A 16,192-nucleotide genomic window follows, 5' to 3' on the forward strand; every position below is an offset into this window, starting at 1 on the left:
AAACGTAGCCAATTTTACATAATTCTATCACCACGTCACATAAGTTACCGGTGACTCTCAGTATTTTTATTTGCATTTGTTATATTTGTTAAATAATATATATTTTTCATAATAATTAAAAAAATTTTTTAAATTATTATAAAGAAAAAAAAAAGAATAAAATAATTATATATATCATAATTATGTATCCACATATGTATGATGTAAAAAATTATTTTATAATTATACGTTTCTTTTATATCAAAGAACCTGAATGGAAAGTTCACAGGTTCACCGATGACCCACGCGGCGTGGAACATGTTAATAAATTGCTAATTAATATTAATGTTTTAAAATAAGATTTTTCTTATAAAAACCTTCTCTGTATATATATTTTAACATTCACTATAATTCTCTATTTGAATATAATTCTATTCTAAATCAATTTTATAATTATAGCAAATATATAATTTTATTCGAATATAATTCTATTCTAAATCGATAACATTTTATCGTTATATATGTTATCATACTTTTCTCTTCGCAAGTTCCTTTCGTTTTAGTATTTCGTAATATTTACCATGCTTAGCATTAATGAAAATCGACATATATTGTGAAAATATAATTCTTGAAAAATAAAGTAGTGAAAAATTTTTTCTAAAATTATGTGTAAAATAATTTATCTTTACAATCAGAACGACATTAAAGAATGTAGTATAGGTACTGTTTAAATTTAGAAAAAAATCACGTTTAAAGGATTGATTTTTAGGACAAAGAACGCCTAAAAGATCACATATAAAAAGATATTTTATCATGCGAAATGTAGTGGATAATTCATATAAAAGACTAATAAAAGAGGAATAAATAATTTCCGAGTTTCTTTTTTCCAGTTTTCTTTCGCAATGGGAAGGACAGAAAATCCTCTTGTAAAAAAGTGAAGAATAATTATTTCCGAGTTTCTACTTTCTGGCGTTCTTTCAAGTCGACAATGCACACATCAGCGCTGCCCACGGCGGTCACCAAAAAAAAAGATGACACGTCGTTAATATTCCAGGTTTCTGGTTATTAAGGATGTTCGGCGGAGGAGATGTCACCCATTGTAACCGTTTGCGGTTACAAACGGTTGCGCCAACTACTGAAGGGTGCGACTGGAAAATAGTTTTACCGCGTCGCGCGCGCGATGGAAATGCCCATCAAATCACAAAAGATACGTAACACACGGTGACAATAGATGCCATCGCGCCTCGCTGTCAATACCCATTTCGCTTCTGCGAGCACAGAAGTGACGGCTGGTCCGACGGACGTGAAAACTGCACTGGAAAAAAACGCCGTTTCTCCTCCATGCGCCGTAATAGAATGCGCGGTAACGTGCGTTACGTCGTAACGCCGCGCCGTTGCCGCCAGCGACGATCTAATTGCGCTGTCGCGACGATCCTCCACTCTGCGATCCTGTTTTTGAAGCCAGAGAACCGAACGGGAAAATGGAACGCGATATTCTGATATCAGCTGGATATTCCATTTAAACTGCACTTTATGTATGCGGTAACGGCGAACTAAATTTATCGAAAGTTTATGGAAATGAATTTCAAATTGCATATCGTTATCAAATGTCATATATAATTGCTATATAAAAACAAAAAGTTATTTAACTTATCGACAAAATCATGATTTATTTTTCAATCGCAAATCAATTGCTCCTATAAACTTTCACAAATTTATAGGTATATCTAATTTCCGTTTTGCTATACTGCATTACATTTTAATGAGAGATTCTGCTATCAATTTTACTTTTAAACACTTGGAAACAATTGAATATTTTTCTTCGATTTTTTGGCAAATGATTGATTCAACTGTAATTGAATACTAGCACACTAGAAAAAAAAAAAATTTGGAGCTTTTAGCAAAACTGTCTAGTTGAGGCATTTTTTAAGAGCAATCAGATATTTTATTTATATAACAAAAAATGTAGTTGTTTTTGCAAAATAATTTCTCGGCTTTGTAAATAATAAAAATATTTGTTTATACCAACTAAATTTAATTCACATAAAGTTACAGTTTTATTCAATATATTTTAATCAAAAATTTTTATTCGGTATATTTCAACCAAATTTTTGCTGTTACAACCAAATTTTGGTTTATAGAACAAAACATTTTTCTTAGTACATATAAAGACAAAAAGTTATTTAAACTCGACAACAAAATCATGAACTATTTTTTTAATTAAAAATCAATTATTTTTGTAAACTTTCACAAATTTATAAGTATAATTGTATGCTATCCGTTTTTTCTTTTTTTTTAATGAAAGATTATCCTATCAATCGGAGGAATACATATTTAACTTTATATTTTTGCAAAAGAATTGTTATTACAATAAAAATTTAAATTAAAAGATTATAATGCTTATCAAAATTTGATAAGAACAAAATACCCTACACATTTTGTTAACATTTTTTTACCATTCCTATAAAAAAGTAATTTCTGTTTCTGAGGAAAAGAAGATATTACAATACGGCATTAAATGTTCTGCAAAGCGTAAAATGGAGAACGAAGCTGTTTTTACACATTAGTCCAGCTTTAAACTACTCACCATCATCAATCTCTCGTACTCTTCCTCAATGACCGTGCCATTGTAGTACCTCTTGTCCGATTTCGTGTCCGGGTAGTAGAAGCCTCGTTTGCAAACGCATCGATAACTACCGCGGCGAAAGCCAAGCCCGGGAATAGCGATGCACTGCGAATAGAAGACAAAACAATCAATTATATCTAATCAGGGTAACGTGTTCAAGCCTTTCGTTACTATGGATGGTTATAATCCATCGGAATTGTTTCACGATTGCGAATTTAATTCGCGAATCTCTCGGTTGGACATGATTGAGTGTTCCTCTTGATTATCAAATTTATCTGCTTTTCGTTATAACATGTCGCACAAATGAAAGTTTATTCTACATAGTCGATCTGCTACATGCGTATGTACTAATAATTTAAAATAATGTCTCGTATTACGCCCGTAGCACATTTTCATTAGACATTACTTTAATGGAGAATAATTTGATTAATCTTTAAAACAATCGCAGTTTTGGACATTTAAACATTAAATTATTAATTATCCATAAGAATTGAAAAAATTTAATGTTAAAATTAACTTAAAATAAGTCAGTATTCAGCTTTACGTTAAAATTAACATAAAATAAGTCAATTTATTAACAATTTAAAATTATTGCTATAAGACTTCAACATTTCAATTTAACCTAAAATACTTTAATTTTACGAGAACTATTTAAAACAACAGAATTGAAAACATTTTATTAAAAAAAATCGCACTAGCTTAAAAACTAGTAAATTCGTTGCTTTTCATTTATGTAGCGCTATTAACGTTTAAGTAAAAAATGAAGTAATATTAAAAAATATTACAGTTGTGAGATAAAAATCCCCATTAAAATAAATGTCTATGATTACAAGGTCAAAACAAATAAAAATTAAAATTAAAAAATAGAGATAAAATGAGACAAAATAGCGTCATGAAAAGGAAAGAGTAAAAAAGCGTGAAAAATGATTCTTATATCGTTTTTATAACAACGAACATGTTTTACCCCTCTAAAGCCCGCGCAGTTCACGCGACCGACGGGGAGAAGTGTGCTCGAAAACGTTCTCTCCAAATTGCGATCCTCTCCAAGTTCGTGAGTTATCGTTGCCACGAATCGGAAAAACGCGGTTTCGGAAAAACGCGGTTTCGGAAAAACACGGGGTTTAAAGTTTAGGGTTTACATAAGGCGTTGGCCGACGAGTGATATGTACGTCATTCTACATTTCCCGTAATTTTCAGGAATTTCTCCCGTGTATTTACCTACATTCTTACGTGAGGAAGAGCTGAACTTTCAGAAATTTAGACTCGTATCTCCATAATAACGAAGATGTTAAAAAATTTGTGATTTAAATTTTAATGGAGAATTTCAAATCACATTACAAAGAGAAGTTAACGTTGGTTCCATTCATACTTTTACCACTGCAAACGTTCCGCGAAATTTGTCAAGAAATTCACGAGGGAAAGTACGTGACTTACACTACAAAATTTAAATATCATTTTGACAATATAAACCACAAAAACTCAATAATCTCGGGAAACGAAAATTTAGCTTAAACATTTATTTTAAAAACCTTTGACGCATTTCCTTCCATTCTCTCTCTCTCTCTCTCTCTCTCTCTCTCTCTCTCTCTCTCTCTCTTCCTTTCTCGAGTTTTAATCCATGAAAAGTAAAACACGCCAATAACGCGCGCGCGGTTTGTTAAGAGGTAACAAAAACGCTGTGCGAGAGGAGTGGCTTTCGCACAGCGGATGCTAGCTGGTATCAGCGGCAGGGTCGACAGTGGCATTTACAAATAGAGTCGGTCGCCACGCGGAAAAACATCTCCCCGGTGGTTTTGCCCTATTCCGTACGGTACGTTTAAGCGCACGTCGCGCCCGACACGAGGAAGGACACTCGCGGGAGACATCGATCCTCGAGAAGAACGCAACGAGAAATTAGCATTACCTCAGTGGTGCGCTTTTTGCACTTGTCGCTGGCGGCGAATATGTTCAGCTGTGTGGATCCAGCCGGCAACGGGCACTGATCTATATCTACCCGGCGGAGGTCTATGTCGATACCGCTGGTACCCCTGCGAACGATAAATCAAACGTTTTGTGATTAAACTCCAGAGGCTCCACGTATATAAGATAGGCTTACACATTAGATTTAAGCGACTGACTTGCGTCGGTTACTTCGCGAAGGTGCAATCTCGTGGAAGCGAGAACGTCGACGCTGCTCTTATCGGAATTAGATTAGTAGTAGAAACTAACGTCTGTTTTTATGCAATTCAAGTAGTAATTAACATCTGTTCCTAACTGCCAAACTTGTATAATCGCGTTTCACCACGTCTTTAGGAATTAAGTTTTAAGGATGTAGGTACGTATCGTATCTCAAAGCATTACCAAAAGTATAAAAAGTTCATAAATTGTTGTATTATTCTTACGTCTGTGTATTTGACCACAATTTTCTAATTAGTTTAACAATTATTTAATTTTTCTACTAGTCTGCTAATTTTTATGTAAAATCGCTGTGTGTAGTACTTTTTTATAAATTTGATAAACAAGTACAGCATTACGAATTAAATTAAATTTTTCATATATGCTAATAAAATTATAATTAATATTTGTGCAAAAGTTCATTTGGATCTACTTACTCGTTTAATTAAAAGTTATTTACCTACAACTGCAAAGTATGATCATTTAGTTACATAAGCCGTTATAAGCAAAATTATTTGTTATTTCGTTTTTTGAAGTTTCAGGGCGTATTTTTGTGACAAAAATTGGTTGACTGATATTAGAAAATATTGGCTTTTTAACTGCTTTTTTGACTGATACTTTTAGCCGATATTGTATAACCAAAACATCCTTAACGACCGGTCGCTGTGTTATTTACATTCATAAAACACCAAAATTTGAAAAAGGATAGGAAAATTCCAGAATGTAAATGCAGAAAAATTTGTATTATACAAGAAGGGCAGATTTAAAAATCTGATTTAAATTCATATTTGAAAGTAACGTTAAAAAAGCGATAATATTAAAAGCCTGTTTCGCGATTTCGCAATTTTTTTTTTAAGTCTTCACTATGATGTGCTCCATTCTCGTTTTATATATTAATATTTAACATCAAATCAAATTCTCTTGCTTCGTGTCTCCTGATACATAATTCAACAGTGCGCGTGTTGCAGCCGATTATGCGTGCAATATATCTTCCGCTGATTCTCAACTCGTGTAACCCGATAATCCTTCCTCCGACATAAAAAGCAATATGGTTACTTTGTATGAGAGACAGATATACAATATCAGTAGCTGCTTTGTAAAATTCAATGAACTTAGATATAACCTGTATCTTAATTTTTGTCAAGAATTTTTTTTAAATATTTTGCACAAATGTTCTAATTAAAATTCTCGTGAAACTTGATCGCGCGCGCGCGCGCAGTGGAAGATATTGCTGTTCCTTCAAAATTATGAAACTCAATGCAAAATCGTTTCTCAATTATCTAGGTCTAAAATTAATTTCTCGTTATTGAACCTGCCGTAATTATTTTTAACCCTCTCGCCACTGATGGCGCCGCCCGGTTTTGGAACACCCTGTATAACGAACCCGTTCGACTCCCCCTCTTTCGATAGTTGGCCGGTATCGATTCTTGATTTACAAGAATTACGATGCGTTCGCAGTTGCGCTGATAACAAATTTCCTTTAAACGGATATTGCAATTCTTCAGAGCGACATAGCCCCGTTCTTTTCCGTCCGACATTTACCATGATTTCTGCGTGCAGTGGTCCGTGAAATTTTGCATTTTTGGATTTAAACGCGAGAACGGGAAAGCAATGTTATTTCCGACGTGCGATTGCAAACGGATTTTCGCTACTGGCGAACATATCGCTTAGGTATTTTGTGAATGGTAATTTCACTTAGTCCAGTGAAGTAGAAACGTTTTAGCTACATGGCAGCTTTAATTCACTCGAACAGCGAACGCTAAATAAATTTAATTTCTTAACATAGGCGTGAAAGTGAAACTTTCAGTATGAAGCTCCGTTTTTTTTATATATACGATCTAAAAGTATTAAACAACGATAAATAACAATAAAAATATTAAACAATAAAAGTATTAAAACAGATAATTATCTTTGGTCTGATCAGTTTAAGTTAAGAAATATAATCAAGGCGTAGCTTCTTATATTGTACAAGGAATAAACAATCTCCAGAAATATAAATGCAATATTATATTTTGAAGCACAAGAATCTAGTTTTATGAGAAATGGATTTCTTGCGAACATTATTTCATTGTCCTTCGTTGTGGACTGTACGACAACAATTTTGTACTGATATGGCAATGACTGGTTTTATATTCTGCTGCAGACAGAGGAAATATTTTGCGCAAGAAATTTTTTGAAAAATATCTCGGAACTCTGTACATAGAACAACGGCAATACGAAAATGGTAATAATATACCATCGCATACCATCGTTATCATGAAATTGCAAGAATTTTCGTCCGAACTACGATAGGGCTGAATTGCAAAAGATAATATTTCCAATTTCCATGTTGAAGACCAGCAACAATTAATATCTCTGCATTGTTTCGTAGAAAATGAGAAAGGAGGAGAGAGATTCTCGCTCTGTTGACACAGAGACTTCAAATGGCCGTCCTCAGAATAGAACTGAAAGCTTCTCCGAACAGTTAAATCAATTTGCATAACTGAGTTCCGTTCGTATTTTATTTAGATTAACTCTTCGTCTCATATGACAGCACATTTACAACATATCTAAATTTGCTATTAAAATAAATTGAATATTGATTTAATATCGCCTTCTGTTCCGTCTGCTACGACACATGTTACTTTTGTGAAAACTTGTTGCAATCAAACTGGTAATTTTACATTTATAGATTGAGCTTTTTATAGCGAATATATGTTAACAAAATGATACTGTGTTCCTTTGAACTTTCTTCTTATCCAGTGTAAGCAAAAATTTAATTTTATTTATATAGGAAGATAGTTAATTGGATCATGTCCTATATGCGTAAAAACCAGCTAACAATGTTGCGGTTGTTGGTTGGATTCTTCCTGCAGCATTTAATCCAATTATTCTACCGGCACCGTCAATCAATATAAATATTTGAAAACTGTGAGAAGCACAAACAAGTGTCTCCCATGTGCAATGAAATAAAATCAGATTAAATCGAAATCAGATTAAGTAAAATATCATACGAAAATGCAACGGGAAATAGAATTACACGCTAGAGCTGGCTGTATTCGGTACAACTTTTTCATTTATATTTAATGCAATATTATATATATTTAATATATTAGATATAATCTATAACTTTATTAAAATCTATAAATTAAAACGGGTCTTATTTTAATAAAAGTTCGAGATTTAATATTAATATTGTGATGTAGCATACCTAAGAGTTTTATAAAATTGCAACAGTTTATAACATCAGATAACATTATTATATATGGAGAGAAATTGAGCTCAAGTCGATAAACTAGCTGAAAGAAAATACGATTGTTTTTGGGGCACTCCGTATATACGCGGGCATATTTAAGCTATAAGAATTTTCGACGGACTATAATAAGATTCTATAAAGGGTATGATATCTGCATACTTCATCGCCAGGAAGGTGAGGAATGCTGGAAATATCTCGGCCCCGTGTTCATCAAATTGGTCGTATCGATTATCGATTGCAGCTGCGAAAGGCCTGAGTTTCAAGGTTTCAACGGGAGTTCCGAATTATCATCGCTTTCACGAAAGCGCGACTTCACCTTCCATTAACTTAAGTAGAGTCGGAGTCTTGTTATTGTTCGATTAAGTGCACGTAAATACTCTTACAATCTATAATAGCCGATGCAATGACATAACTTACGTTAAATTTTTTAAATTTCAAATAAATATATGTAAATAAATAATTAATTACATCGAGAAAATACATATATGGTAAGTACAATTATAAAGTACAATTATAATAAAGTAGGTATTTGGCATGTCTTTTCTTTTATTAGAAACAACGCTGCATGTTTTATAAAATGTCGAATACCTAGTAATACATAAAATTTTAATTAAGATATGTTTCTTTTAAAATTGAAATTTAAAACATAAAATAAGGATCGTATTCATAAGGCTTTTATAGGATGAAGTAGATTGTATTAAATTTAATAGAGAAAAAAAATCAGTATTATGCTCGGTTCGATATACTTAAATTTCTATATCCATAGGTGTCTGCTCGATAATCATATTACAGCAACATTTTAAGCACGTAGTAGAAGAAATGTTGTTGGAGTGTTGTTGTGCATGTAATTTAATATATATGAGAAAACGAAATTAACTAAAAGCAGCAACGTTTTAAACTTTGCTATCAAAATAAACAATTTTAATCTTGAAAAATATTTACAGACGTCATATTTTACTAAAAATGCTTCTTAAATACCTTTATTTATATTTTCAGTTATATTAATTTGTTTAATATGAATTAATTAATATAAATTTATTTAGAAAGATAGACTTGAATACATTACAATACTGAGATTGCATTTAACCTTAGCTATACGCACTCATTTCTTTTACCATTGATATACACTCGGGTTCCTGGAGAACCCCATCTATATTTATTACCGTAACTTCTGTAAAAATGGACATATTTCAATTAATTGTTTTTTTTTCAATCAATGGAGAATTGATTAAAGAATAAATTCATAATGTGTAAAAGTTGAGAGAATTAAGGAGCTTTGAGATATATAGGTTCAAAGAAAAAGAAAAGTTCAGAAACACGAAAAAATCTCAATATTTATTAAATTGTACTGGGACTGTTTTTGGGACTAGCTAGAGTTAATTTTATTATCAGAAAATTTTCGTTTTTTATCTACATTAATTTTTATTTTACGTTAACATTTTTCTTACATGTACACCTTTATACTAAGAAAAAATTGGCTCTAAATTTCGAAGGAAAATAATTTTTCTCTTTATCCTATGATTTTATGTATACATCTCGCGTACAAATTATCTACTAAATTGACCTTAATTGATTTTATCTGCTCCTGCTATGTTCTCGCGTTGTGTTTATTTATTTACTCGTCATCATGCAAGTGGCGAAGCGCACATGTGCAATGTGTTTCATTATTCCCGAGTTGTTCTATAAGAATGCCGGGACGTGACGTGTATAATTATCGGCACGTAATTCCGGCGCAAGTTAGGTCGGAGATAATAAGGTAACCGGTTAAACGTATAAATTAGGTGCGCATGTGCCTCGGAGGTTTTAGCAAACTCGATGCCGTGGTAGCGCGGTGACCCGTGCCGAAAGCCCGAGCCCAGGCCGGTTACCGTATTACAAATTAGATCCGCTAACTCTTCTCTAGCAGATAATTCGTTTAACCGTCCGGGCGCGAAATAGAGCGGGAAGTAGAATGGCCTTGGTTAAGTGGATTTTTCAGTCGGACAGAGAACTGACATAATTATCACTAATTATAACGCTAACGCTATCCCGATCCGCGGAGTTAAAGATCCGAGCAAATTTGAGGAACAGACAGGCTTGGCTTTCGTGAAGCGTGGGATACAAGGTGTTCGCGACCGATTGCATTTCCTTCCAGTTTGCTGATCCTTCGACAAACTTGGCCAATCTTTCCTCCAAGGAAACTCGATGGATTACTCGCTCGCGCGTAGTCATCTGCTGAAGTGTAACTGTCCTTTATATCTTCCTCTTCAGCTATTCCGAGTAAACTTTATCCGAATGTAGATTCAATTTCGAATTTTTCAAAAATCCAAAGTCCGGACCTGGACCTTCGAAAAATTATTACCGTTGTCACGTCAGCGATAAAGATTGGCAAACTGACCCGTTAAAAAGTTTTTGGTTGTAATAGCTGTGTATACTTTATATATCTCATTTCACCATAATCCTATTTTGCTTGGATGGTAATTTGTTTAAGTACTAATTTTCTTGGCCCTAACATGCTTGGAGGCTAACTTCCTTGAATTCCAAATTCCTGGCACCCAGATTTCAAGGGTTTCTATATAAGGTTTGGCTTTGATCCTAGTTTGCTCGCATATAGTCATTGGCCTACATAACAGTTTACTTAGATTCTCCTTTTTCTTTATTAAGTTTATTTTTTACTTACTAGCTGTCAGGTTTCCTTCTACTTTAAAAGATATATGCATAAAATATATAAACTTGAAGAAATAAAAGAAATTAGATGTATAGCAATCTTAAAATTTGGATAAGTAAAACATTTTCACAATGAAAGATATATATATATATATATATATATAATCGAACCAATTATAGAAGACTATTGCCGATGAAAAATATGAAAGAAAATCATAGATATTAAAATATAATTGCAAAATTAATTAAATTCATATCAAAGAGTTGAGTTGAATTTAAGATATAAAATGTTTCGAAAATTAATTTAATTAATAAAAAGAAAAAAAGCTTCATATAAAATAAAAATAAAGTTAGATCTATGCAAGCAATGAATAAATTAAATATTCAAGCCAATTAATTCCTTTAAAATTAATTATAATAAATCAGAAAATTCAAAATTAATGAAACTCGATCAATCAAAAATAATAAATAAACAAAGAAGAGATAGAATATGCAATATAACAAAACAAAATAAAATTCAAAATGAAACAAATAAATAAACTAAAAATAAACTAGTGAAAAACAGAATATTAAAGATTTAATAACTGTTTTAAGTTTTAATTAACACTTCACGCTTCAATTGCGAGTCTCATTCGAAATTGTAAGAAATTCAGTTTCTGCTCTGTCTCTCTGAAGAATATGTCATATCTATGAAATGGAGATTCCCCAGCTTGCACTTGATGTGAAATAAACGATGTACGAACGCGTAGATAGCCGAGAGAAAGAGAAGGAGGAGGTGGTAGAGAAATTCCCAATGGGAAGGAATGACGCGGCTGTCGCGGTGCCGAATGTTATCATCCTCGCGTCTTCGTCATCGTCGCTGTCTCTTTAATTCTATATGTAACTCATCAGAGAATCGCTTTCGCGAGACATGACGCATAATACGCATTGCAAGGGCGCATCAAAGTGCATAAGTTCTATTTGTATCTATTATTAGTTACATATACAGGGTGTCTCACAACTACGCATTTCCTTTTAAGGATGTATTTTTGAGGTAATTTTGAGACGAAAATCTTAATACGAAAATGTCAAAACTGCAATATTTTTTTCAATTATAAGCTAACTTTAAATATATATATATATATATATATGCTTATAAGTAAAGAACCACACACACACACACGCACGCACGCACGCACGCACGCACGCACGCACACACACACACATATTTTACTTTTATACTCTATTATTATTTCTCTAGATTCTTTTTAACATTCTAAGACGAAAATCCTAATACGAAAATATCGCGCGCGCGAGGCTATATAACAGAGAGTTTTTGAATTGAACAAACTATCTTTAATCAATTATATAATTAAAAAACTATTGTGGCCTCGACATTTTTATATTAGAATTTTTTCGTCTCAAAATTACCTCAAGAATACGTTCTTAAGAAAAAATGCGGTAGTTGTGAGACACCCTATATAGACGATGATTAATTATGTTATTCGCATTTTCGGAGATGGAATGAAATATTAGTTGCAAAGTGCACCACATTTGTAGAATTTCTATAAAACTTATAGAATATATTAAATAATAAATTTGCAATCACATATTCAATTTTTCTGTTATAAAAAGTTTCTCGAATATCACTATAATTTTTTCATATTATTTTAATATTATATACTTTGATAATTATGTATATACTTTGATAATTACGATAATACTTTGATAATTGAATGTGTTTTAAAATAAAGTTCAATTAAAATTAATTAAAGAAAATACATTCTTGCTCTTTGCTTTATTTTATTTCTCGTATGCGTCATTTTTATTTATTATTTGCGCCCGTAATTTAATACTTTCACTAATTAGCCAAAATTTTTATTTATTTAATAATTCCATAACTGCTGCTCTATTATAGCAACTATCATTTTTCTCGGTTTGTGTCTTAATATACCAGCGGTTAGAAGGACATGCGGTTTTAGCACACCTTGTATAGTTTTTACGATGAAATTTTCAGCCAAGCTATAGAGAAAGAGAGAGAGAAAGAGAGAAAGAAAGAGAGATACGTCGAGCTTGTGAAGGTAAAATTCTGTTAAAACTAACTAAGCGAAGGCGGTCATGAAAACAATTTCACTCGCAATGAAGTAAACGTCCTCGTAGTCTCCACAAAGCATTACATTCTCTATAGTATTCCCGTTGTCGTGAAAACGACTGCTGCTAGACACGCATAAGATTGCTAAACAAAAGGGATTTGAAAATTTCCTGACTTTCCATGGTTGCTCTTAAATCCTACTTTTTTCGCTCTTCAAGTTTTTTCAAAGTTTCTAAGGATTATTACTCCAACGGAGCATGCATGAGAATAAGACTTGTGTAATATTTTGCCTTGCAAAAATAGCACGACAGAAAATATTCAGGTATTTCCGGAATACGTAAGATGTCGAGATACCAAGTTGCAGTTCTCGACGAGATAATCTCATTGCGTCAAGTCATGTCCACGTCTTATTTAATTCTCTGGCGCCGAGCTGCATAAATGAAGTCGTTCCAAAACTATCGTTATTTTTGTTTTACTAAATCATAAATGTTTTATTAAATAGACAAACTGATTAGAATAAGACAATAAAAATTTGTAAATATATTTGTCCATGTGCTTTGACAGCAAGCGTGGGAATTACCAATAGTTTCAAAAGCTCGGGAAAACTTTATTTCAGCACTTCCGAGATTTGACCTCACTACGCTGAAAAACCCATTTGATTGAATCAAGTAAAATTTTTTGATTGAACGATTTTATTGATTGAATTTGTATGTTTGTATTAACAAAAAATATGTTATTAGAAACAAATAAAATGTTACAATAATCAAATTTTTTTGGTTGCATAGATTTGTTTGTTTTAAATAAAATTTTGTAGGAGCGATGACAAAGTATTTATCTCTTTGTTTTTCAAAGAATTATATTTGTTGTTAAGCGTGCAATACGAATCGCCGCGCACCGCTATAATAATAGGATGCGCGGCTAAGCATTCTCTCGTAAGAAGAACACGTTATAAATAATGCAATTGCGTAAGACTCGATAGTGTCGAGTGGACACTTTCTCGCTCAAGTCAATGCAAAGCTCTTTAGGAGTCTCGATTATAGGATTTCTGCAGTTGACTCAGCCAGCGTTAACGGTTTCCTATTCCGGCTTCAAAGTTCCCACAAAATTCCCACATTCTAAGCAACTTTGTCTGATGTAAAATTAATAAGAAAATTTAGTAATATTATTGTATAAGTTCGATTAGTGAATAAAATTTAAATAAAATATTAACTGAATTGGTTCCACACAATTAATAATGTTGTTTATTGAATTAAATTTTTATATCAATATTACAAAATTTTCCAATTAATCAAAAGTGTTACGTTAATCAAAAGATTTATTTGCCCAAACAAAAGAAATTCAGTTGAGTCAGTCAAATTTTATTTCATTCAACATAATGGTTTTCTCAGTGCATATTTCGATTTGTCCCACTTTCAATATGCGCTTATTACAGAACGCAGACTTTAATTAAACTTATATATTCGGGAGTTTAATATACCGTAATCTGTAGTAATACTGTAATCTTTTTATTTATTTATTATTTTTGACTAATCATGTTTTATCATTTTTTAATATTTTGATTTAATTAATTCCAAAGAAATGAATACAATATTCAATTTGTTCACCATTTTGCATCCAAAGCCAACTTCACTTTTATTTCATATGCAGTTCTTTTTCTGATTTTCAAAATTTGACTTCGCTGTATTGCAAAATTTGATTCGTCTCACTTTCAATAATCATTTATTTCAAAACATAAAATTAATCAAAATTATATATTCAAAAGTTCAATTTATACTGCAATCTACAATACCATAATCTTTTTATTAATTTGTTATTTTTAATTAATCAAATTTTATTTATATTTTTCTTTTTTAATTTAATTAATTCAAAAAAATTAATCTACTCAAATATTTAATTTATTCATTATTTGCATGAATCTAAAGCTAACTTTACTTTCATTTTATATGCATTTTTCTTTTTTATTTTTTTTTTACTTTCGAGATTTGACCTCGCTGTATTGTAAAATTTGATTAATCCCACTTTCAATAAACACCCATTTCAAGACGTAGGATAATCAAAATTAAATATTTGGAAATTTAATTTATACTGTAATCTGCAATAATACTGTTTGAACACTTAATGGGGGCGAGCGCGTCATTCGCGTTTAAGGGCAAACAAATGGACATATTCTATATATCCGTAAATATAATATTACTTTTGTTCTACTTCTACACTCCGAAATCACATTGGTTGTTTTCACTCCAAGATATTGATCTAGACTAGAGAGAAGATATGTCGACTTCTATTTGCGCGTCGGCAGCGCCGACATTTCCTCAGGAATTTTACCCCGTTTTAGTAGCCTAATTGTAGCCCATTGTGACCGCGTTCCATTCTTCGTTGTCGCACTCTCAACCAGTCGGAATTTACTTTCCGACGGTAGCAAGAAATGCGTTTTCTATTAGTAATTCGCTTAAAGTCTCTGCAAAGAGAATTACGTTACCGTATTTCGCAATTATTTAACGAGTTCTAGTTATCTCTAATATCAAGATACCACTCTCGGTGTAGATAACACGAAGTCGGAGAAAGGTACTTCTAAAATGCATAGAATATTCGAAGTATTTTATGAGAACGTCAAACTTCGTGAAAGTATCCTTTGACAAATTCAGTCGATCCTTTCCTATCGAAACTTCAGACTTGTCGGGCTTTAAAGATACAGACAAGTGACAATATTTCACTCTACGGTTAATTAGTTTTAAGTAACGTTTTAATTTATTCTAATTTAAAATTTCATTAAAATGTCCTATAGTGAATACTATAAAGTTGTAAAAATTAAAAAAATTTAATCAATAAATTGCAGGCTGCAGAAGTTTGACGGAAGTTGTTAAAAAAGCATTAGAAACAAAGAAAAAAGGATTTAAAAAATTACCGATGTTTGAAGTAGTTGAAATAATAACGATTTATAAAGTTAATTTTTCATTTTCTAAACTGTACTTGACATGAAAAATTATACATTTAACGAAAATTGAAGGCTTCCCTATGTAACTTCTAAATATATTAATATTTTTTATATGTTTAGAATATATATTGATTATGTTATACGTATTGTACAAATTTTCAACTTTAACACTTTTTTGAATTCTGTCTGTTCGAAATCTTTAAAAACAATTATTGCAATTATTAAATTAAACTAAAAAAAATTAGGTAAAAGTTCCAATCAGGAGACCCCCGCCAATGACCTTGACCTTGACATATATTGTCAAGGTTATGACCCTGAGTAACCTCCAACAGGTTTTAGCAGATCCGTCACTTGTCCTTCGTTAAAAAGTTATTAACAGTTAAAGTTAGTAATTCTTTAACTGCTTTACATATGTAGCTTAGATAACTTTGACCTTCGACTCTCACCTTCCTTCCCCCCTGCAAAGGGGCGCCCGACTCTCACCTTCGACTTTCATCCCCCCTCACCCCCTGCAAAGGGGTGCTCGACTCTCACCTTCGACTCTCA

The 16,192-nt window shown here is 32.1% G+C and overlaps 1 protein-coding gene across 2 annotated transcripts in view; it reads right to left on the bottom strand.

The window, feature by feature from the left end:
- LOC108726468 (probable G-protein coupled receptor CG31760) overlaps positions 1-16,192 on the bottom strand; it is a 98,415-nt gene that overhangs the window by 21,761 nt on the left and 60,462 nt on the right. For both annotated transcript variants that reach the window (XM_018454061.1, XM_018454067.1), the window contains exons 3-4: positions 4,509-4,632; positions 2,567-2,710 (exon numbers count right to left, since the gene is read on the bottom strand). In XM_018454061.1, the coding sequence (XP_018309563.1) occupies positions 2,567-2,710; positions 4,509-4,632 (268 nt within the window). The remainder of the gene's footprint in view (positions 1-2,566; positions 2,711-4,508; positions 4,633-16,192) is intronic.

The sequence above is a fragment of the Mycetomoellerius zeteki genome, unplaced genomic scaffold (assembly GCF_001594055.1).
Source record: "Mycetomoellerius zeteki isolate Tzet28-1 unplaced genomic scaffold, Tzet1.0 scaffold111, whole genome shotgun sequence".
NCBI classification, from domain to species: Eukaryota; Metazoa; Arthropoda; class Insecta; order Hymenoptera; family Formicidae; genus Mycetomoellerius; species Mycetomoellerius zeteki.